Source organism: Suricata suricatta, chromosome 2 (genome assembly GCF_006229205.1).
Source record: "Suricata suricatta isolate VVHF042 chromosome 2, meerkat_22Aug2017_6uvM2_HiC, whole genome shotgun sequence".
In the NCBI taxonomy this organism is placed as follows: Eukaryota; Metazoa; Chordata; class Mammalia; order Carnivora; family Herpestidae; genus Suricata; species Suricata suricatta.
The window spans coordinates 61,036,925-61,058,266 of NC_043701.1; the positions used below are offsets into that span (position 1 = coordinate 61,036,925).

At 41.4% G+C, this 21,342-nt stretch overlaps 3 protein-coding genes across 7 annotated transcripts in view; 1 reads left to right on the forward strand and 2 right to left on the reverse strand.

Annotated features, from left to right (window-relative positions):
* HBP1 (HMG-box transcription factor 1) overlaps positions 1–7,502 on the reverse strand; it is a 30,175-nt gene extending 22,673 nt beyond the window's left edge. For 2 of the 3 annotated variants that reach the window (XM_029927189.1, XM_029927180.1), the window contains exon 1: positions 7,397–7,502. In XM_029927189.1, coding sequence (XP_029783049.1) covers positions 7,397–7,411 — 15 coding nt within the window. In that variant the 5' untranslated portion in view covers positions 7,412–7,502. Of the gene's footprint in view, positions 1–7,238; positions 7,259–7,396 lie in introns of those variants that run through there. The other variant, XM_029927193.1, reaches the window with a different exon arrangement.
* The window catches only part of LOC115281762 (proline-rich proteoglycan 2-like), a 63,809-nt gene continuing 49,068 nt past the window's right edge, over positions 6,602–21,342 (forward strand). Inside the window, exons 1-2 of one of the 3 annotated variants that reach the window (XR_003904392.1) lie at positions 6,602–7,051; positions 7,893–8,017. Coding sequence is in view for 2 of the 3 variants with exons in the window: in XM_029927260.1 (XP_029783120.1) it covers positions 6,715–7,051; positions 14,280–14,353 (411 nt within the window). In the remaining variant the exon portion in view is untranslated. Of the gene's footprint in view, positions 7,052–7,892; positions 8,155–14,279; positions 14,448–21,342 lie in introns of those variants that run through there. The other 2 variants (XM_029927260.1, XM_029927267.1) reach the window with 2 other exon arrangements.
* Positions 16,109–21,342, reverse strand: part of PRKAR2B (protein kinase cAMP-dependent type II regulatory subunit beta) — a 103,271-nt gene continuing 98,037 nt past the window's right edge. Inside the window, exons 11-12 of the mRNA XM_029927229.1 lie at positions 17,930–18,070; positions 16,109–16,378 (exon numbers count right to left, since the gene is read on the reverse strand). Coding sequence (XP_029783089.1) covers positions 17,937–18,070 — 134 coding nt within the window. The 3' untranslated portion in view covers positions 16,109–16,378; positions 17,930–17,936. The remainder of the gene's footprint in view (positions 16,379–17,929; positions 18,071–21,342) is intronic.

A 21,342-nucleotide genomic window follows, 5' to 3' on the forward strand; every position in this document is an offset into this window, starting at 1 on the left:
TCAAAAAAGCAGTGACAACATGTTAACTGCTTAGTATTTATACTAGAGCTTTCTAAGCCATGACATAATCACCAAGCAACACTGGCAACACTGGAAAATTTTTTTTTCTACCAAGGCTTTTTCATAATCTTTTATTAAAAGGTAAGTTTTACTAACTATAAAATAGACAATCACTGAAGGGGGGGGATGAAAAAAGGCATTTTTTTTTTTTAAAAAGGAAGTGACTTCTGATCCCACCAACCAGATTTAGATACTGCTAACATTTTCCATGCAGATACCTATCATCATATATTTTATTCTCCTTCATACTCTGTTTACTTGTAATTGACACCTTTCCCTTAGCGTAAGTTCATAAGCATTTTCCAGTCACTAATTTTTCTATTTTAAATAGTTACATAATATACATCACAAGGATATACCAAAATTTCCTTATCCCTCCTCCTGTTGAACATGCTGTTCCCAGTTTCTTCACTCTTAAGTAACAGTTTACATTCTTTTTTAAAAAAAATATCATATTATTTTAGATTTCCAGAGACACATTAGGAGGTGAATGGCAATTAAACATCTTAAGGTTCCTGACACATGTAGCCAAACTGCCTGTTGCTGTACTTTATTTCTAACATTCTACTTCAGGTGCTTTCTGCGTGAACTCCTCAAAGATGACCCAGATCCTGTGCACTCTGTAGAGCCTTACTCAACACGAAGCTGTTCTAGAGAGTAGTGAAAAGGGCACTGGGTTAGATGTAAGGAATCATGGGTTTCGATTCCAGCTTCAACACTTACTAAAGACATGACCCGAGTTCCTGAGCTTCTACTAGTTTGGGATCTTAGTCTGTAAAATAGGACTAATCCTAGCTGCTCGGCTTTCCTGCTAGAGTGATTTTGAGGACAAGATAAAACAAAGTGAGTAGAAGAAACGTAAAGTGACTCCTTCACAAAATGCTTTATCCCTAGACTGACATGGGCAACACCACACATACTCTGGGCACTTAATATCTTAAAAAGAACAGTTACTGGGGTGACTGGGTGGCTCAGCTGGATAATTAAGCATCTGACTTCAGCTCAGGTCATAATCTCCCAGTTCTTGAGTTCAAGTCCCGCTTCAGATTCTGTGTCTTCCTCTCTCTACCCCCACCCCCCACTCACGCTGTCTCTCTTTTTCTCAAAAATAAACATTAAAAAGTTAAAAAAAAAAATAGAACAGCTATTGAAAACAGTCAGTGACGGGAGACAAGACAACTACTTACTCAGCTTCGCCAATTTCCTCAATGGGAAATATGATGATAAGTCATCCAACACCATCTCAAAAGTCAGGGATCATACCATTATTTCAGGCAAGTAATGGTTTATCTATCTAAAAAATATCCAAGGCAGGGGGTACCTGGGTGGCTCAGTTGGCTGAGCATCTGACTTTAGCTCAGATCATGATCTCATGGTTCTTGAGTTCGAGCCCCAAGTCAGCTCAGAGCCCGGAGCCTGCTTCAGATTCTGTGTTTCCCTCTCTCTCTGCCCCTTCTCCACTCACACTACGTCTCTTATGCTCAAAAATGAATAAACATTAAAAAAAAATTAAAAATTAAAAAAAAAATAAAAGATGTCCAAAGTGTTTGCAAGAAATGAACACTTTTCCAGGTCAATACAATCTATTATGTACTAATTAATCGCAGTCTTATGATATACTTAACAGCAAAACTGCTGAGGTGCAACAAATAATCTCCTATAAAATTAGTGGCTACACAAGAGATGCAGTTAGTAACACAATGTGATTTCTCACGCACAACTGACCAAATCATTATTCTGAACCTCCACTTCTCACCCCAAATATCAAGCACACTTTTAAGCCTGATCAGTGATTCTCAAGCATGTGATTATATGTCCTTCAAATGAGGCTCAGGCCCCACCTCCAGAGAATATGATTTATTTGGTCTGGGGTAACCCCGTGAGCTTTTTATTTGTTTTCTTTCCAAAGACCACCAAGTGCACTGTGAAAACCAGTGGACTAAAAATGATTACCAAATTCCTTTTTACCTAAATATACATATGTATTCATTTATTTAACACACATTATGTACAAGGCATTTTACAGGTTGCAATGTTGGACCTGAATGATGAACAATTTATCTTGAATCTCAAGAAATCTGTGCTTTAGTGGAAAGAAATAAGCAAATGACCACAGTTCTACACAGCAGGGCTCGGCTATGAATGGGAAAAATGGAAGGAAGAAAATCTTCTAATGAGAGAAACTCACATGAGCAAATTTGCAGTGTGCAAAGTAATGGATGAAATCAAAACAATACAGAATCTAGGATCACCAGAAGGCAAGATGGCCTTGTGTGTCTTGTAGTCATGGATACTAAGGCTACAAAGGCAGAGTCAGAATCTTCAATCCTAGTTCAGGAAGACTAGTCTTTGTTTTATGTACACAAGAGTAAGGACTCTGAAATTAAGCTACCTGAGTTTATATATCAAATTTACTACTTATTGGCTATGTGTTCTGGGCAATCTTATTTAAAATCTTTATGCTGTATCTATAAAATGGAAATAATAAAATCACCTACATAGGTTATTGTAAAAACTCAGCGAGCTAACAAATGTAAAAAAGCTTACAGAAGTTTCTAACACAAAGCAAACACCCAATGTAGAGAGACTAGTTTTATTATGTGAGTATCAGACAGTGGGGAACCACTAGAGACTTTTGAACAGAGGTCTGACACGATCAGAACTATAAATTGAGTCTATAAAAAAAAAAATCAGGGGCACCTGGGTGGCTCAGTTGGTTAAGTGTCCTACTTCGGCTCAAGTCATGGTATTACGGGCTCCATGAGTTCAAGCCCCATATGAGGCTCTTTGCTGACAGCTCAGTCTAGAGCCTGCTTCAGATTCTTCGTCTACTCTCTGCCCTTCCCCTACTCATATTCTGCCGCTCTCTGTCAAAAGTAAATAAACCTTAAAAAAAATTTTTTTTAATTATACTGGGGGCACCTGGGTGACTCAGTCGATTAAGTGTCTGACTCCTGGTTTTGGCATACGTCATAATCTCATGGTTTTGTGGGTTCAAGCCCTATGCCAGGCTCTGCGTTGGCAGCACAGAGCATGCTTGGGATTCTCTGTCTCCCTCTCTCTCTCTGCCCCTCTGACTTGTACTGTCTTTGTTTCTCTCAAACTAAATTTAAAAAAAAAGTTTAAATAATAAAAAACATACTGAAATATGATATGAATATCCAGAAACATCCATAACAAATACTGAAGGGAGTATGTATTAAAATCAGTGTATTCACATTCCAAATTTGTCTAGGTCAGCCACCTGTTCCCAGCTTCCTTTCAAGAGTTCTCAGAAAACTAGTAGTATCCGCGCAGATTCCTTACTGAGTAATGCTGAAGACAGGAGAGCCAACCAGTCATTCTGAGTTCTCTGACCAGTGAATATTAATAGTTTAGACAGCAGATCTGAAGTCTTCTCATAGAAACTTTTCCAACTTCGCAAGTGTACAGGGGCACAACTAAACCTATCTTGGGCTGACTCAGACTCCTTATGACCATCTGCTGTACTATGCTTCATGGGTGGATGTGATCTGCAAGTCAGGCCCAGCTCCAATCTTCAACTTGAACTTTTTCTCATGTTACCTCGATCCGGAAGTTCAGAGGTCACACTACACAGATTATCTCCTCAGAGCCATCTTAAGCATGTGCAGCAGAGCTGCTCCGGGCCCCGGGGAGCATCTGTGCTGCGCTCCCCTTCCCTTTGCACAGCTTTCTGGCTTTCTCCTTCCAGGCTAGATTTTCTCCGCCCCTTCAGCAGGCCCTGCACTGTCCCCACTCACCATGTGCAGTATTCTAACACAGCCTGCAACCTCTATCATTTCTCCAGCCGCTAGTCCTAGCTCTCTACCAAGATCCCCTCACAATATTCCTTACAGGAAGCTGGGAAAAGACATTTCAATTTCAAAACAGAACTACTCATCAATAACAAAAGGGACCAATTAATTACTGAATTGGGAGTTCCAGGTGTTTGCAACTTTCATGACTATCAAAAGTCCAGTCAACTGACTTGGCTCTGGTCATGTCATGGTTCCTGAGTTCCAGCCCCACATCAAGCTGTCTGCTGTCAGCAGAGCCTGTTTCAGATCCTCTCTCTCTCTCTGCCCCTCCCCCTCAACAATAAACATTAAAAAAGAGAAAGAAAGTTTGGTCTTGAAATAATGGAAGTGGTGCTTCTGGAAGCCTATTGCACAGTAAATGGGATAGACCGAAATCAACAAACTGAAGGTTCCATCTTGCTTGTCATATATTGTGGGGTAGGCCTCTTAAATGCCCCTCCCAGTCCCTGCACTGATCTCATTGAGCTATTGGGAGAATTAAATAATATATATGAAAACAAGTGCCTGAGTGGCTCAGTCAGTTAAGTGTCAGACTCCTGGTTTCAGCTCAGGTCATGACCTCATGGTTTATGGGTTCAAACACCACATCAGGCTCTGCGCTGACAGTGTGGCACCTGCTAGGAATTTTCTCTCTCTCCTTCTCTCTCTGCCCCCTCTCCTGGTTGCATGCACGCATGCTCTCAAAGAACAAAACAAAACAAAAAATTTAAAAATAAAATACATGAAAACAGAATTCAAATCCCTATACAAATGTATATTTTTGTCTCAGACTTTTCTCTGTCAAACTATTTGGGGGAAGCAAGGCCCCCTGATACACAAAGAATACCAGAAGACTCTATACTCAAAAAGTCTCCCTCATATACATTACACCAATTAGACATTCATTTTGATAAACAAGCTCCTCTTTCAAATATCTCCTGGTAGAGCTAACCCTATTGTTCATTCATGCTTTTGCGTACTGCTTTGGTATCATAGGATTGGACATAGCTTGCCCTGTATTTGACTTAACTCGGCAACTAGACCAGAGATTCTCAAAAGGGAGGAGTAAAATTCTCCAGTAGCTGTGCTTTGAAATATCATATCCGATATTACAAATTTTTATTGAGTGGGGATGGGAAGGTTCTATTGCTTTTGTTTTGTAACCTTTCGTAAATAAATATCCACAAAACTTTAGAAAGAGGACAGGTGGAAAGGACCAGAAATAGCTATATCCCCGGGGGATGGACAAGAAGGAAATTAGTTTACAAATGCCAACCTAGTAAGTACAGAGCATTTGATTACTTTCTCTAATTTCACAAACACCTCAATACAGCTCTGTGAGCAAAGTTATTCTTATGGATGAGGAAAACAGCATTCTGATGACTGAACGTGGCAACTTTTTTGAAAAGAACTGAAAAAAGAGAAAAAGGGCACATAACAACAAAAATTAGACTTCTACTTTGAAATGCCTATTCTTCCCTGAGTCCTCACGTTTCCACCCTCAAGGATATCTAGAAAATGGATTTCTATATGCCCTTCCCTAACCAGAAAGGACTTCCATAGGAAGCTCAAATTGTTAGGCGGGCAGGCGGGGGTGAAGAGGAGGTAATGTGCAATTAACTTAGATATCTAAGGTGAGAAACTGAGGTATTTAAAATGGATTACAGTAGCTGCCCCTTATCTGAGGTTTTACTCTTGTGATTTCAGTTCCCCAAGGCCAACCGGGTCTGGAAACAGGTAATCCTCCTCCTGACCTACAGTCAGAAGGTCAACAGCTGCCCAACTAAGTCACAACGCCTAGGTCATGCACCTCACATCATCTTACCACACAGGCTTTTTATCCACTCACTTCATCATAAGACTGAGTACAGGACAATAAGGTATTCTGAGAAAGACTACATGCACAAAACTTTTTATTAGCTATTATTAATACCTCAGTAATTTATAAACCCTCATAAGAAAATCCACGTATAGGGTTCAGTGCTATCCGTGGTTTCAGGGATCCACAGGGGGTCTTGGAACATATCCCCAAGTACGGAGGGGACAAGCTACCGTAGATTCGTCTAAGAAACTGAACAGACGACCCTCTAATATCCTTGTTAGCAAGCTAAAACAAGACAATAGCGGGGGGGAAAAAAAGAAGACTGAAAGTACTAGGAATACATCACAAATGTAGGTCATTGTCAATAGTTAAACAACAGAAAAGTATTTGCAAATGTTAAAATTATTCTAATTATTAAAAGGCAACTTTAATTCAAAACCACTGTTGGGAGTCACCCGTTACGGCTCATTAGTGGGAAATAAAGCTAAAGCACTTCGTCGGGAATTGTTGGTAGGACTCCTAACACTTCCTAGTAAACCCAACTCCATTCCACCCTCCTCCCGTCTAAGGCTAAGTGACAGCCAGAGCTAAAGACTCGAGTACCGCCTCGTCCGTGCTGCTTTTAAAAAAGATTCTTGCGGATCACTCCTGAAGAACGAACTCTAGGCAGTGTAGAATGCACGGCTTGAGTGAAATCCCCTAGACTGCGTGCAGCGCTTAAGGAAGCAACAAAAATCGGGCCCCCTCTGTCGATTTTGCCTGGATTCTTTTTTGTTTTGTTTTAATCTGCCTGAGGCAGCAGCATAGGTCGGAAGGCGGAGACTGGAATCGCCTGCCAAGCCTGGGCTCTCGGTCATAGAGGCAGCGCCTCCCGGTTCACGCCAAGTCCATCCCCCACCCTCTTTCGCCATTCATCGCCTTCCCCTCCCCTCCCCCCATCATGTGACCGCAGCCTGGACTCTAGGCTTGTTTTTCCCCTCAGCTCAGCCTCAACGCGCAGGCGCCTCGGAGCCCATTCATTCGAAATGCGTAACAATGAGCCCCGGGGCCCAGCGGCTCCGCGAGCTTCCCGGCTCGGCCCGAGCCCCTCTCGGCCCCAGTGGAGGCGGCGCTTCATTGGGGTCCCCCACCCCCGACCGGCCCCCCCACTCGGGGCCAACCACCGACCCTCCGCCCACACTCGCGGAGTTGAAGTCAAACTTTCCTGGGCAGCCCCGGCGCCGCGTCGGCCCCTTCCCCCGCCCAGGCCCGCCCCATCTCCGCACCCGGCCGGGCCACCCACCTCGCAACCCGGCCCCGAGCGCCGACCTCGCCTACTCCTCTCAGCCCCCACCTCCGAGACCCCCTCGGGCCGCGCCGCCGCGAAGCCCAGGTGAGCTCGCGGGAGGTCCGGTGGGTTCGCTGCGGGCAGTTACCGGACGGTTAACTGCTTCCACTGTGAGGGCAGCCCTTCGCACAAGAGGAGCGCGGACCCGAGCTCGCCCGGCCGCCCGGTCCCCTCGGGATCCTGCCCCTCCCTTCCCCACCCCCACCCCTTCCCGAACTGAAAGACAACAAACCCGCCGCGAAGTGCGGGCAGCCCCGGCGAGGGCCGCCCTGGACGCGACAACACCACCAGTGGCTCGTATATACCCTCTCCGACTGACGCCGGTCTCTCTGGCGCACCTTACTGCTCCTGCCGCCGCGCTTACCTCTCCACCGAAACTTTCCTACTTACCAAACCCGTCGCCATTACCAAGTCTTTCAAGCTTCGTCTTCCCCCTCCCCTCAGCCCCCAGGGGGCTGAGCCTTCGCCCCGCTCTTTCGCCCTCTTATTGGTGTATGGAACTGCCATTCGATCCTTCCCCTTTCCCATTGGGTGATATCGTGGTCCGTCTTGGGAGGCGGGCTTGTATTGACTTTTCTGTTGTGTTTACTGGAGAAGATGAAGTGTCAATCACTAGAGTGAGCGCTTCGGATTGGATTTCTGCCGAGACTTCGGGGACCCAAGCCAAACTTTGGCCCCGAAATGGATTGTGGGTTCGTAGTCTCAGCCTTGTTCTGTTCTTCTGGGAAACTGCAGGCTAGAGCAACCAGTTGGACTACATATCCCAGAGGCGTATGCACAGCGATGTCTCGATAGTAAACAAGAGTCATAGGGACACGTGTATCAGCTCGTTTGTTTTGGTGTCTGGGACAATAGGGAGGGGGCGGAGGAAGGGAGTGTTTTAAAGCTTTGGCCTCTTCTCTTCCTCTAGGCCTCTCGTAGCACTCGGAGAGCCCCAGTCTCTCGCAGCACCCATTTCGGGCCATAAACAGGCACAGTCGTTCGCTGCTCCAAGTTTGGCAGGAGGCCAAGGTATTGTTTTAGTGCGAGGGGAAGGAGATGACTGCACTGGCGGAAGCAGTGCAGCCTCGCGAAGGACCTAGCCACCCACAAATCACAGCCCCAGGCATTATGGGGATAATAAAGGTGGTATGGGGCTCCAGTGGGAAGAACTAGAATTCCTTTATCCCGACCCTTCCGGACAGCATCTTGAGAGGGTTTCTTTGTCGGCTCTGATCAGTTCAGCCATGATTTGTTGAATGCCGGCTGTGTGCCAGGCACTGAGAGGCTTGGGGACTATGAGAGAAAAGTTCAGGGTCTGGAGAATTTATAAAGCTGTAAGGGGGTGGACGATTACTGTCGACTTAGAAATTGAGGCAACCCAAATCGGTATTTTCTATGTTGACCAGCTTCCTCGTTGGTTAAGGTAATAGAGGCATAACGTGTGACCTAAACTGAATTTGTGAATCATCCAAGTTTCCCTGGTAAGTTTTTGTTAACCAGTGTTTTCCTCCAGATGACTTCCCACTGATGAAAGAAGAATGTCTTTCCACTTTGTTGCCACTAGCAGCTCCTCCTTAAGTTACTAATACTGACTCACCCTAGGAGAATGGCTTCTCTGGCTTTATAGTTACCTTCACTTTAAACATGGCTGTCCATCACAGTCCATGGAGTCTATAATTGTTTTTACCATTCACAGTCAAAAGGCATTATTAAGGGGTTTTTTTTCTTTGAACTAGTGCTTAATCATTTAAGCTATGTTTCAGGTTTTATATCTTTAGATCACTGTATGTATGCTTTAAATTAAGAGAAAACTTGCATTAGTTAGAAATCTGTTAAGTCAAACTACTGAAAAGAGCTCCAACCGTAACTGATTATTCTTTTAAACACCCCCGTACATTTCTTGAAGGTTTAAAAAAATTTTTTTAATGTTTGTTTATTCTACACACACACACACACACACACACACACACACACACACACACACAGTGCCAGCGGGGGAGGGGAAGAGAGAGAGAGAGACAGAATCCAAAGCAGTCTCCAGGCTCTGAGCTCTTAGCACAGAACCCAACATGGGGCTCGAACTCACATATCACAAGATCATGAGCTGAGCCAAAGTCAGACTCTTAACCTGACTGAGCCACCTAAGTGCCCTACATTTCTTGAATTTTTAAATATGTCTGAAAGCTACATAATGAATCAAGAAATCCCAAATAACTCTTGTATGTTGAAACAAGTTTTACAGTTCTTTTAGGGGTTCCCTGTTGGAAGCCTTGAAGTGAAAGTATCTTAAAATAGTTCTTTCTACCCTATGATCAAAGATTTACCTTCTTGTATTCACAAATAGTAACTTTTTTTCCAAAAATAATCGAGGGCCAACAAAACGCCTAAATTTTTCACTGAGGAGAAAGGAAAGGATTTGAATTTATTATCTCTGGATTAATAGAGGGATCCAAAAAAAGAACTAGACTGTGATTCTGCCTTTTTTTTTCCTTACTTTTTCTTTTCCTTGTAGTGGATGGTTGCTGCACCTCTCCAGTGTTTTATTTTTTGACAAAAAGAAAAATCGTGGAATTTACGTGATGAAGTATTTATGTCTTACTCCCACTAGGAAACTGAAAATCAGTTTTCCTTCCCCCAAAAAATGAGCTCTGAAGAGCTTGAGCCACTCCTTCCCCCTTCTCATTGCATAAACCATGAGGTCTGCTTTTAGCTGAACCTTAACTTATTTTAAAAGGTTTTCTATCTGATGGGGCACCTGGGTGGCTCAGTTGGTTAAGACAATTGATTTTGGCTCAGGTCATGATCTTGTGGTTTGTGAGACGGAGCCTAGCATTACGCTCAGTGCTGACAGCACAGAGCTTGCTTGGGATTCTCTCTGCCCCTCCCCTGCTTGTGCTTTCTCTCTCTCTCTCTCCCTCTCTCTCTCAAAATAAATAAACTAAATAAATAAATGGTTTTCTGTCTGAAAGTTCTTACTAAAAGCTTTACTGGAGATGTTTTTATTAGTGGACACTCTGATGGGAAGAATTATTTCAACTTCAGATCAATATATTGTACATTATTATAATTACCTTTTACTTGTAAAGTTTTGTTTCCATTCACTCATTCAAAAATATTTAGTGCCTATTATTTGTTGACTACTTTGCCAATTGATGAGCCTACAAAGATACAAAATATTTTCACATACTTTCATTTTTGTCTAAGTCATTGGGGACTAAAATTCTGACATTTCAGTCACAACTGATTAAATATCAGTATTAGAATCTCTACACCTTTAGGGCATCTGCAGGGCTCAGTCGATTAAACTTCCAACTCTAGATCTCTCAGTGCCGGTCTTAATCTCAGGGTCATGAGTTCAAGCCTGGCGTTGGGCTCTCCACTGAGCAAGAAGCCTACTTAAAAAAAAAATCTCTACATCTTTAAAGTGAACAATTAGTCTTGTCTTTTGACTTTCCTGGGAAGCTAAATGACCACAGTAGTATCTCATATATATTTAACAGGAACATCATCATTAATTCTTGGGTGACTAATAAAACCAACCAACTCATAACATAGAACAAAGATCAAAGTTAAAAAACAAAAACTAGTAAAATCTCGAAAATCTTTATGTGTAAATTCTACTCTTTCACTAAAACAGATACAACTAAAGAACATAAACTATGCCAAACTATGTCAAGAAGTTGTCATTTAAAATCAAAATGTCTTTCCAAGCAGTTTGTAAAATACTTGTTTTCATAAAGAAACATGAAGTTCTGATTTGTTAAAAAGATTTCTTTTTTTTTTTACTGCCTTTAACTAAAGGTAACTTTACTATCTAAAGTAGCAGTATTATAAAGTATTAGTAATACTATACTACCTAATTTTAGGGGTAGAATTAACATATCTGCCTCAATTCCACCACATTTGGCACACCAATGACTAATTTTGAACTATAAAAGATTAAGTTCAAGCACATGGCATTGCTTACATGTTGAGAATATTGCTGTTCAAAATGTTAAAGAGAAAATAAAATCACCCAAATCAAGTACAAATCTTCCTTAACTTAGAATGGGGTTATGTCCAAAAAACCCATCATAAGTTGAAAATACAGTCAAGTCAAAAATGCATTTAACACATCTAACCTACAGAACGTCACTGCTAAGCAGAGCCTACCTTGGGCGTGCTCAGAACACTTAACGTTAATCGACAGCTGGGCAAAATCACCTCCCACAAAGACTATTTTATAATTAAGGGTTGACTATCTCATGCATTTTATGGAAAACTGTCCTAAAAGTAAAAAACAGAATGGCTGTTAGTGTATGTGTTGTGGAGCCTGATAACCAGATGGGTGACTGGGAGCCGCGGCTGGCTGCCCTGTCCAGCCTCATGAAAGAGGGTCGTCCTGCACACTGCTAGCCTTGGAAAAGGTCAGAATCCAAAGTACAGTTTCTACTGAATACACATTGCTTTTGCATAGAGTCAAAAAATTTTGAGTTAAAGCATCCTAAACTAGGGACCATCTGTACAAAAACTAGGAAATGGGGAACGCATGTATGATCTAAAATAGTTCCCCCAATTTTCAGATAGTCTCTCTGGTAGATTAAACTCTTACAAATAGCCTTCTATATCTACTCTACTTTAAAATAAATTAATTTTAGGTGTTCCTGAATAGCTCAGTTGGTTGAGCATCTGACTCTTGATTTCCCCTCAGGTCACGATCCCAGGGTCATGGGATCAAGTTCCATGTTGGGCTCTGTGCTGAGCCTGGAGTCTGGTTAAGATTTTCTCTCCCTTCCCCACTGCTTGCACTTTCTCTCAAAAAACAAATAATTTTATAATTAATTCCAAATACTCAGGTACACTCAAAGTGTAAGGAAATGCCTGGGAACTAGTAAGTGCCATTTTAGAAAGGAGTAGTATGTCTGTTGTGCTTGTAATTCTTGATTCAATCACAAGTTTAAATTATACTCAGATGACCCTAGAGCAAGACCTTTCTTCAGTGGTTGATAAGTGAGTGTCTTAACCCTATCACCCTTAGGAGGAAGAACCAAGGAGAAAAGGAGTAATAAAGTATGACTGTTGGCCGGGGTCGAGGGTTGGTGGGGAGAGGGCAGGGTGGCTCAGTAGGTAGAACATGGGATTCTTGATCTTGGAGTTGTACGTTTAAGCCTCACGTTGAGTGGAGAGATTATTTAAAATTTAAAAAAAATGATTGTTGGGTTTCTAGGCTGAGTAGGACTTGCGGGTGAGTATTGGCGGTATGTCAATGCTCTTGCTGAGGTGGAGAATGTTGGAAAGAACGGACTTGGGGACTGGGAGAAGGATGAAAGGGTGGATTCACTTTAGATAATGAGCTACTGGGCAGGCAAGAAATTTAGGTAAAACAGCTGAACCTGTGTGGAGTTGAGATCAAAGTCAAGAAAAATAAATTTGGGGGGGGTGTCTTCAGTACCCTGGGGACTACACTGTGTGGCCTCAGTGGTCCTCAGAAAGTTAAGTCATCCAATTTGGTTTTAATGAAAATGTGGATGTTTAGAGAAGGCAGCAAAAATTTCGACTTCATCCTACTTCCTATTTATAAAACTTAGAAACAGAAATATGAAGGTTTTCATCTTTCAAATGACTTCTCATGTCTTTGAGATCATTCCTGTTATCTGAACTGATTAACACAAACTCCCATGTATTTTCTCCTCACATCTGCTGGTTATTCTGGGCCCTCATCTATGTATTTTCCTTTCGCTGCCAGTTCTAAGAACCTCATTTTAGAGGCAAGCCTGATAAGAAGCAATTAAAACCGCAGCTCTTATCACACTGTGCCACAGTTCATATTTTTGCTTCCATCTGTCACCCCTCAACATGTATCACCTCCTCCCCACCCCCACCGCCACCATCTCATATGCATCTTGCTGTCTGAGCTCTCAATCAGTAGTAGCCTGTTGAGCCAGGGAATGAGTAGAAGGAAACAAGCAGCACGAGTCTTATTAGTATAGCGTATTATGTGTTATGCTGTACACCCTGCACGGTTTGGAACACTGAACAAGCTTCCATGTGCTCTCAGTGTCCATTGCTCAACACATGCATCACTGTTACAGGACAGGTCTCATCTTCTTACAAGATAAGCGCTATTCCCACTCATTTCGTCTCCCTTCCAGTGCCAATCACATGTAGGCAAACAAGATCTGTCTAACCCAGTTCTGTTCCTTCAAGTTATGCAGCCTATCACAACACGCTGTAGTAATAAACCTGTGAAGGCTACTTAAGTGCAGCTGATTTAAGGAGCAATTATAAGATTTGCCAAAGAGGTCTCTGTAGTGAGCATCTTTTCTAAAATAATTGGCTTTAAAATGTGTCATTTGTGGGGTGCCTGGGTGGCTCAATCGGTTGGGCGTCTGACTTTGGCTCAGGGCATGATCTCGCAGTCTGTGAGTTCGAGCCCCGCATTGAACTGTCAGCTGTGCTGACAGCTCAGAGCCTGGAGCCTGCTTAGGATTCTGTATCTCTCTCTTTCTCTGCCCCTCCCTACTCATGCTATCGCTCTCTCTGTCTCTCTCAAAAATAAACTTTTTTTTAAAATGTCATTTGTATACATTCCAAGAATAGAGCCCTCTGGAAAGGAGAGGCCCAACAGAGGCCATGGTGTTCTGGGTAGACAGTTTCTTCTCTTGTTCCTCAGCGGGATCTAGGTGGGTTTCCAATTAGGACAAAGATGGCAAATCAGCGATCAGAAGCAACTTCAAGATTTTTTACCATAGTTATTGCTCATGAACTCGAGGGTTCTAGTTGGTGAACTTTTTTTGGATGTTAAACAGAAAACAGTTTCACTTCTAAGTTACTGCTTTTGTCATTTGAGTCCCTTCAGCTCACCCTTATAACTTTCACTGGCCCCTGGAGAAAAACAAAACAAAACTCATTTTGTTTTTCCAGTTAAGAGTAAAAATTCACTTACTGTAACAACTCAGTTCTAACTAACACATTTCGTGTAAACACAGTATGTTTTGATAGGTCTGGGGGGTGGGGGGTGCATGATGGCAATGCTCAGGCTGTGGTGGTTAAACCAAAAACCTGGAGAAGCCACCTACCTTGTAAGTGTCCTTTCATTTTGATGGTGCAGACAGTTCCTTTCACAGATTTCATCATCAGGTCTTCCCAAATATAAATGTTACATGCATCTTCAGGATTCCCTAGCAACGTTAGATTTAAATATTAGCATAAAAAAGGAACAGGAAGACCCATATCTGTTGGTCAAATGAAGTCTTCCTCCCAAGCATCTTACTACACCTGCACTGCAAATGTGATGCAAATTTCTCCGTAGGCTCAATATGGGAAAGCCTAGGAGACCAAGAGATGTCAGCTGCCTGGGAGTTCCGCCATGGAGTCATCACGTAACTGATTTGGGCAGTCACTGATTCGCCTCACTCACACAGACTGAATTGATCTAAGCTCCCATAGTTATTGTTGGGCACACAAGACCTCTGCAAAACACCTGGTACACTTTACTGTTTATGTTTCCGTACCTCGTTATACTTTTCAGGTTTTTTTTAAGTTCCTGTTAAGACTAACAACCATATAGTTCCAGTTGCCTAACCAGTTTTGCTGCCTTTAAAAATACCCTGGGGGGGGGGGGTGCCTGGGTGGCTCAGTCGGTTGAACGTCCGACTTCGGCCCAGGTCATGGTCTCACAGTTCGTGAGTTCGAGCCCTGCGTCAGGCTCTGTGCTGACAGCTAGCTCAGAGCCTGGAGCCTGCTTCCAATTCTGTGTGTCTCTCTGCTCCTCTCCTGCTCATGATCTGTCTTTCAAAAATAAATAAATGTTAAAAAATTAAAAAAAAAATACCCTGGAACAGGGAAGGATGTCTCCTATTCCAATTTGTTTGGGTCAAAATTCTTTCTGATATTCAATCTCAGGCTGTATGTACTTCACATTCTCTTAATTTCAGAAACCACCATTCTTTATTATTCTCTTTCTCTCTCATGTGTTAAGAATTCCATTTCTCCCTTAAGAACTAACATTGTATTTAGATATTAGAATTCCTTCTCCAGTCATTTAACAAAGCCGTGGCTTATCCAGATGTATTACCCTTCTGGGCTTACACATGATTAACTTGCTTTAAGTGCCAAAGGTCATCTAGTCCTTGTTATAACATTTCTTGGGGTGCATGAGTGGCTCAGTTGGTTAAGTGCCCAACTTCCGGTCATGACCTCACAGCTGGTGAGTTTGAGCCTTGCACTGGGCTCTGTGCTGACAGCTCGGAGCCTGAAGCCTGCTTCGGATTCTGTGTCTGCCTGTTTGCCCTTCCTCTTTCTCAAAAATAAACATTAAATATAACATTTCTTGAGAAAATTAGGAAAACTAGATCAGTATCTTCAAGATACTTTAGAAAGGAAAAGGACTCAGCACTTAATCGTATATATTTCAGTAAAGTCCAGAAGGCCCTCACTTCGTGTCCTGTGCCTCACTTACACATTTCTCAGTTTTTTTTAAAAAGTTTATTCCTTTTTTTTTTTTGAGAGTGAGACAGTGCAAGTGGGGGAGGGGCAGAGAGACAGAGAGATAAGACACAGAATCTGAAGCAGGCTCCAGGCCCCTCACTTAAACATTTCTACACATCTTAAATGATCTGCTCATTTCTAACAGTAACCCACATACATTCACCCAACGTGTGTCACAGGTAGGGTTGGTGAAAATATATGCACCAAGCCCTAGCTCATCCTGACATGAAGAAAACACACAATGTTCTTCCAGAGTAATTCTTAGCTGCACATATTGGATCCTTGAATGAAACTTCAACAGAGAATTTCCAAATGGTAAAGAATCTTGGCTAGTGATTGAATAAAGACATCCACATCCACAAGTGAAACTTGAGGTATTTTAATTAGACACTTTAACATGTAAATTCCTAGTTAGCCAGGTTTATTTGGTTAACCAAAATGGCCCAATGAGTCTGCAGCAGACCATGATTGTTTATGAAGCGTATGACTGATAGTTACAATTTGTAAAAAAAAAACCTATTGACATAAAGAGCCATGCTTCCTGGTTGCATTATTCCCTGGGGGGTGGCTTCCCATTGTGCAGTATGCACAGCCTAAGTGCCAGTGAAGAAGAAACTAGCAACAAACAAACCAACCAAAACAAAACAAAACTTCATTAAAAACATTTTATTATAAAAGTGTGCTTTATTATAAGGTAAATTTAAATATAACCAACAATACTGAAAATAATGTAACTGGCATTTACAGCCTTGGTCAGAATTCTTTATTAAACAGGCATTTGTTTGCTATTCCATGAACAGTTAACAATCAGCTTATGCAACAAAGTATCTTGACAAAGTGGATAAAGAATACAGGATGATGAACCAGGAATTTGGGCAGGTCCTTTGCATTTTTTTGTCTAACAGACATGGCTTTTAAAATCTGAAATAGAAAACAAGTCATCATGTAGTGAGCTCTCTTCCTACAAGAAGGTTTGCAAAATTTTTAAACTATTCTAAAATGGGGTTGAAGTTATAGTTTACTATTTTTTATATGTACATGATCTGATGAACATATTTTAGCTATATTTTCCTTATAGAAAACCATAAACATTCTGTAATAACACCACACTATAATAGCCACAGAATATTTTTATCCTGGTACATATTTCTTTAAATCCTGTTTCCCCAAATGAAATTGCTCATTTGAAAGTGAACAACTGGTTAGAATTAACCTCTCCAGACACTGTGGTCACGTGGGCCTAGAAATCATGTTAAGAATAATACTGCTTTGGTTGAATGGAGTTTAATTCATCCTATAGCAAAATAATAAGCATATCAATTATCAACGAAAATGTATTCCATTTGAGTTCATCCTGCACATTTGAGTCTACGTTAATGCAAATGGCAAGGTCTAATGGTGCATCTGGACTGGGCAGCAATTCCTTTTATCTTTATATATGGTTTTGCTTATAAAAATTTATTTCTACCACCTTAAAGGAAATCCATCAGAACAGGTATCTGCAAAAGACTGTATTATGCATGCCTAGTGAAGAACAGAGAAATATCTTGTGGGCTTGTTGATAAGGACTCCAATATTTTTGGTATAGGAGAGGTTTTTTTTCCCCCTTAGCATATGTAGTATCTTCAGCTTCTAGAAGACAAGTTTAAATAGCAAAAAGAAAAAAAAAACTATTTGTGACATTAAATGTCAAACTCAAAATTTTAAAAAGTACAGAGAACTACGAAATGAAAAAAAGGAAGCAGATATATGCTTTATGAGGAAACTGTGTTAATGATCTCTCCCCTAAAAAAGACTCTTCCCTAATACCATAAGGACTATACTGCCCGTCCTTAAAACCACTGGAACATGTAGGTTACTGACATTAGGCCAAAGAAGTCAAAATGTACTTTATTGCAAAAATATAAAAGGTTTTAAAATTGCATATGATGTTTTATGCCATTTCGCCATAGTCCAAGGCCAGCACATAACTTATCAAGCCAGAAAAACTTGAAAACAAAAATGATTAAAATTGTACTTACTATATATATAGTGAGTTGTAAAAAGAATGTGATGCCATGCTGTAGAGCATGGTTCACTGCCAAGTTCCCTTTTACATGGGCATAGTCACTAGCACAGCAAACCAAGAAGTCCAGATGAACACACATTGCCCACGGTAACACCCTTCCATGATCTTCTGGCACAGAGATACTTTCAATATATTACAATCATTTAAATAAACCTCTCACTGAGATCATAATTTTGTGGAGTACAAAGTCATTTCATCGGTATGTCAATATTGTTTTGATCTACTCTTTAGAAAGTGATGTTAAAGCCTATTGAGTATTAAATCACTACTCTTACTGATACATTGTAAATGTAAAAAAAGGAAAAAACCTGAAATCACAGAAAATGCTTGGCATCTACACAAACACATTCTCAGTGGACTAACCACTACTGTGTAATTTTGTCACTATAGGTCTTGTTCCGTACTTTTGCTTCATGCAGTGGGTTCAACAATATCCATGTTAGTTCCAAACAGGGCAACTAATTGTTCTTCATAGGTGGCAATGTTCCTTTTCATAATTTCCATGCAAGGTCCCAAAAGCCTTTCAAATGCTTGCACATCCATGGCTAAGAGAAGGAGAGAAGAAAAGCAAAAGAAATGTAACATATTTTGCAAATCTGAAAAATTGCAAAGTCATTTAGGATACCCATTCTGCACGTGTCAGGAATGCAATGGTTATTTTTTTTAATGCTTTATTTATTTTTGAGAGAGTGAGAGAGAGATGGAGCATGAGTGGAGAAGGGGCAGAGAGAGAGGGAGACACAGAATCCGAAGCAGGCTCCAGGCTCTGAGCTGTCAGCACAGAGCCCCATGTGGGGCTCAAACCCATGAAGTGTGAGATCATGACCCCAGCCAAAGTCAGGCACTTAACCAACTGAGCCACCCAGGTGCCCCTGAAATGGTATTTTTAGATAAATATCAAATATAAGAAAAGGACACAAGGATTAAAAATGTTCCACTTCAAGAGTAAATAGCCAGTGTTCCCTTGACAATGGGATTGTGCAGTGCTAGGTCGGTGGGAGGCTCCTGGTCTTGGGTAAGGAAAAAAAAATGAGGGGCTGTTATGGCAAAGCCTGGCAATTCTAAAAACAATAGTTTTTTTTAAGTTTATTTTTGAGAGAGAGTGAGGGAGCAAGGGGCACAGAGATCCCAAGTAGGCTCCACGCTGTCAGTGCAGAGCCTGATGTGGGGCTTGAACCCACGAACTGTGAGATCATGACCTGAGCTGAAAGTAAGAGTCAAACACTTAACCAACTGAACCACCCAGGTGCCCCTAAAAAATAGTTCTGATGTCACCACCTCAGTAATATGAACTCTTCAAAGTTGGCAAGGGATTTTTTTCTCTACTGTTTTCCTTCTCAGGGTTTACAATGCTACTCTGTAAAGACCCAGTGTTACCTTGTGTAATGCTTACTCCTATACTAGTGCCTAGATAATTCAAAACAGCGGCCAGAAGGCTTCTCTCCACTTGAAAGGATATGCTATGCTGTATGTCACTTTCCTCATCTGTCTTAAGAGAGTTTTTAAAAACTCAATTTATAAAATACACGTGGAAACTGTGATCACACTCTCTGCGGTAGAAGTACAAATTTTTAAAAATTGTTTATTTTTTTATTTTTAAAAATTGTTTTTGCCTTTTCAAATCTGCAAAGGTACAGAGGATGGTGTTCACAAGAGAGGAGAGAGGGGCACTGCTGCACTGCAGGTAGCATGTACATCAGCACAGGTCCAGCAGGGGGCAGTATACACTGAACTCTGTAAAAAGCAAGCCTATTCCTGAGGACCATTTCTAAGGAAAAATCCTATAAATGGAATAGTCTATGCACATGGACACAAACACTGCTCCCCCCTAAAGCTATGGAGCCAAAACCCCCAAAATATTCGTCAGTGGGGGCTGATTAACTCATAATGTGGATGTTTACCTAATAGAATGTTACAATTTGATATAATGGGAAATAAAATGAGTAAGAGTCTAAGCTACAGGAAATGAAAAAAACAACAGTTTACAACATTTAAAAACAGAAAACCCGTGCAAATAAAGATGAGAAGGAATTGTCAAAGGATGTGGAAATCATGGGGTGGTGATGGTGGTGGTGGTATGGGTTTTTCCTACCTTTTCTGTATTTCTCAAATGTTCTTTAATGTGAATAAATTTGTTCTAGAATTTTTATTTCATTTATTTATTAATGGGATTTCACTCACTTCACTTCACCTTTACTCTTTCCCACTAATATCTGTACTCAGGAAAATTACCTGTCAGTTCTCACTACCTTCTTTATCAAAGTGTAACACTTGATTAATATTATACTTACTTATTTTTTTTATTTTTTTAATGTTTTTTACTTATTTTTGAGAGACAGAGAGAGACAGCACGAGCAGGGGAGGGTCAGAGAGAGAGGGAGACACAATCTGAACCAGGCTCCAGGCTCTGAGCTAGCTGTCAGCACAGAGTCCAATGCAGGGCTCAAACCCACGAACCGTGTGAGATCATGACCTGAGCCGAAGCCAGACAATTAACCGACTCAGCCACCCACGTGCCCCAATATTATACTTACTTAAAGCCCTTTAAAAAGGAACTCCTTTAGGAAGTTAATTCTGAAAGGACCTTCAGATCTTAAGAAAACTGAAACTGGGGCACCTGGGTGGCTCAGTTGGTTAAGCATCTAACTTTGGCTCAGGTCATGAACTTGCAATTTGTGACTTTGAGCCCCACGTTGGGCTCTGTGCTGATGGCTCAGAACCTGGAGCTTGTTTCAGATTCTGTGTCTCCCTCTCTCCCCCTCTCCCTCTCTCTCTACCCCTCCCCCACTCATATTCTCTCTCAAAAATAAACAAACATAAAAAAAAGAACACTGAAGCCAAGTATATTCTACTGAACTGTGGATAAGAACAGAGTGGCTAATTACTGTTGAATCAATTTTTCTTAAAACTTAAGAAATATCATCTACATGGACTCCTCCTGAGTTCCATTTTTCACTATTAAAAATAAGTTCTTTCTCATATATAGATCTCAGATATAGATAGATGCCTTTCTTTTGAGGATGGCATTTCTGCTATGAGGAAATAAACAACTGAATAATAAAGAAGACTTTATTGCATTCTGTCAAACCTGAAACTGCGATTTCTGGGACCAGGATGAGCTTACAGCTCTGCCCAGAGACCTTAATGTACAGTATAAAAATACTGTTCTGGCCTTTTTTTGAGGAACACAAACTTTATTCGAAAAACTAGACATAAAACTCCATACTCAGAATTCTCTACTAAAACAAGATGCCATTTTATGCCTATACAAAAGAAAACAGGTATATGAAAATTTTTAAAGAATAAACGAAGGGTGGAGCCCCTGGGTGGCTCAGTTTGTTAAGCACCTGACTCTTGACGTCAGCTCAGGTTAGGATCTCAGTTTGTACGATCAAGCCCTACATCAAAGTCTCTGAGCCGACGGCACAGACAGAAACTGCTTGGAATTCTTTCTCCCTCTCTCTCCCCCTCCTCCCACACCAAGGGTGCGTGCTCTCTTGCTCACTCACTCTCTCTCAAAATATTAAAAAAATATATATTTTAGGAGCACCTGGGTGGCTCAGTTGGTTAAGCTCCAAACTTCAGCTCAGGTCATGATCTCACAGTTTGTGGGCTTGAGCCCCTGCATCAGGCTCTGTGCTGACAGCTCAGAGCCTGGAGCCTGCTTCAGATTCTGGGTCCCTTCCTACCCTCCCCCACTGGCATTCTGTCTCTCTCTCAAAAATAAACATTAAAACTTTTTTTAAATATTAAAAAAAAACTAAGGGCCTGCCACAAATTGATTTCATAATGCAATGAATCCTTACCATGTTCCATT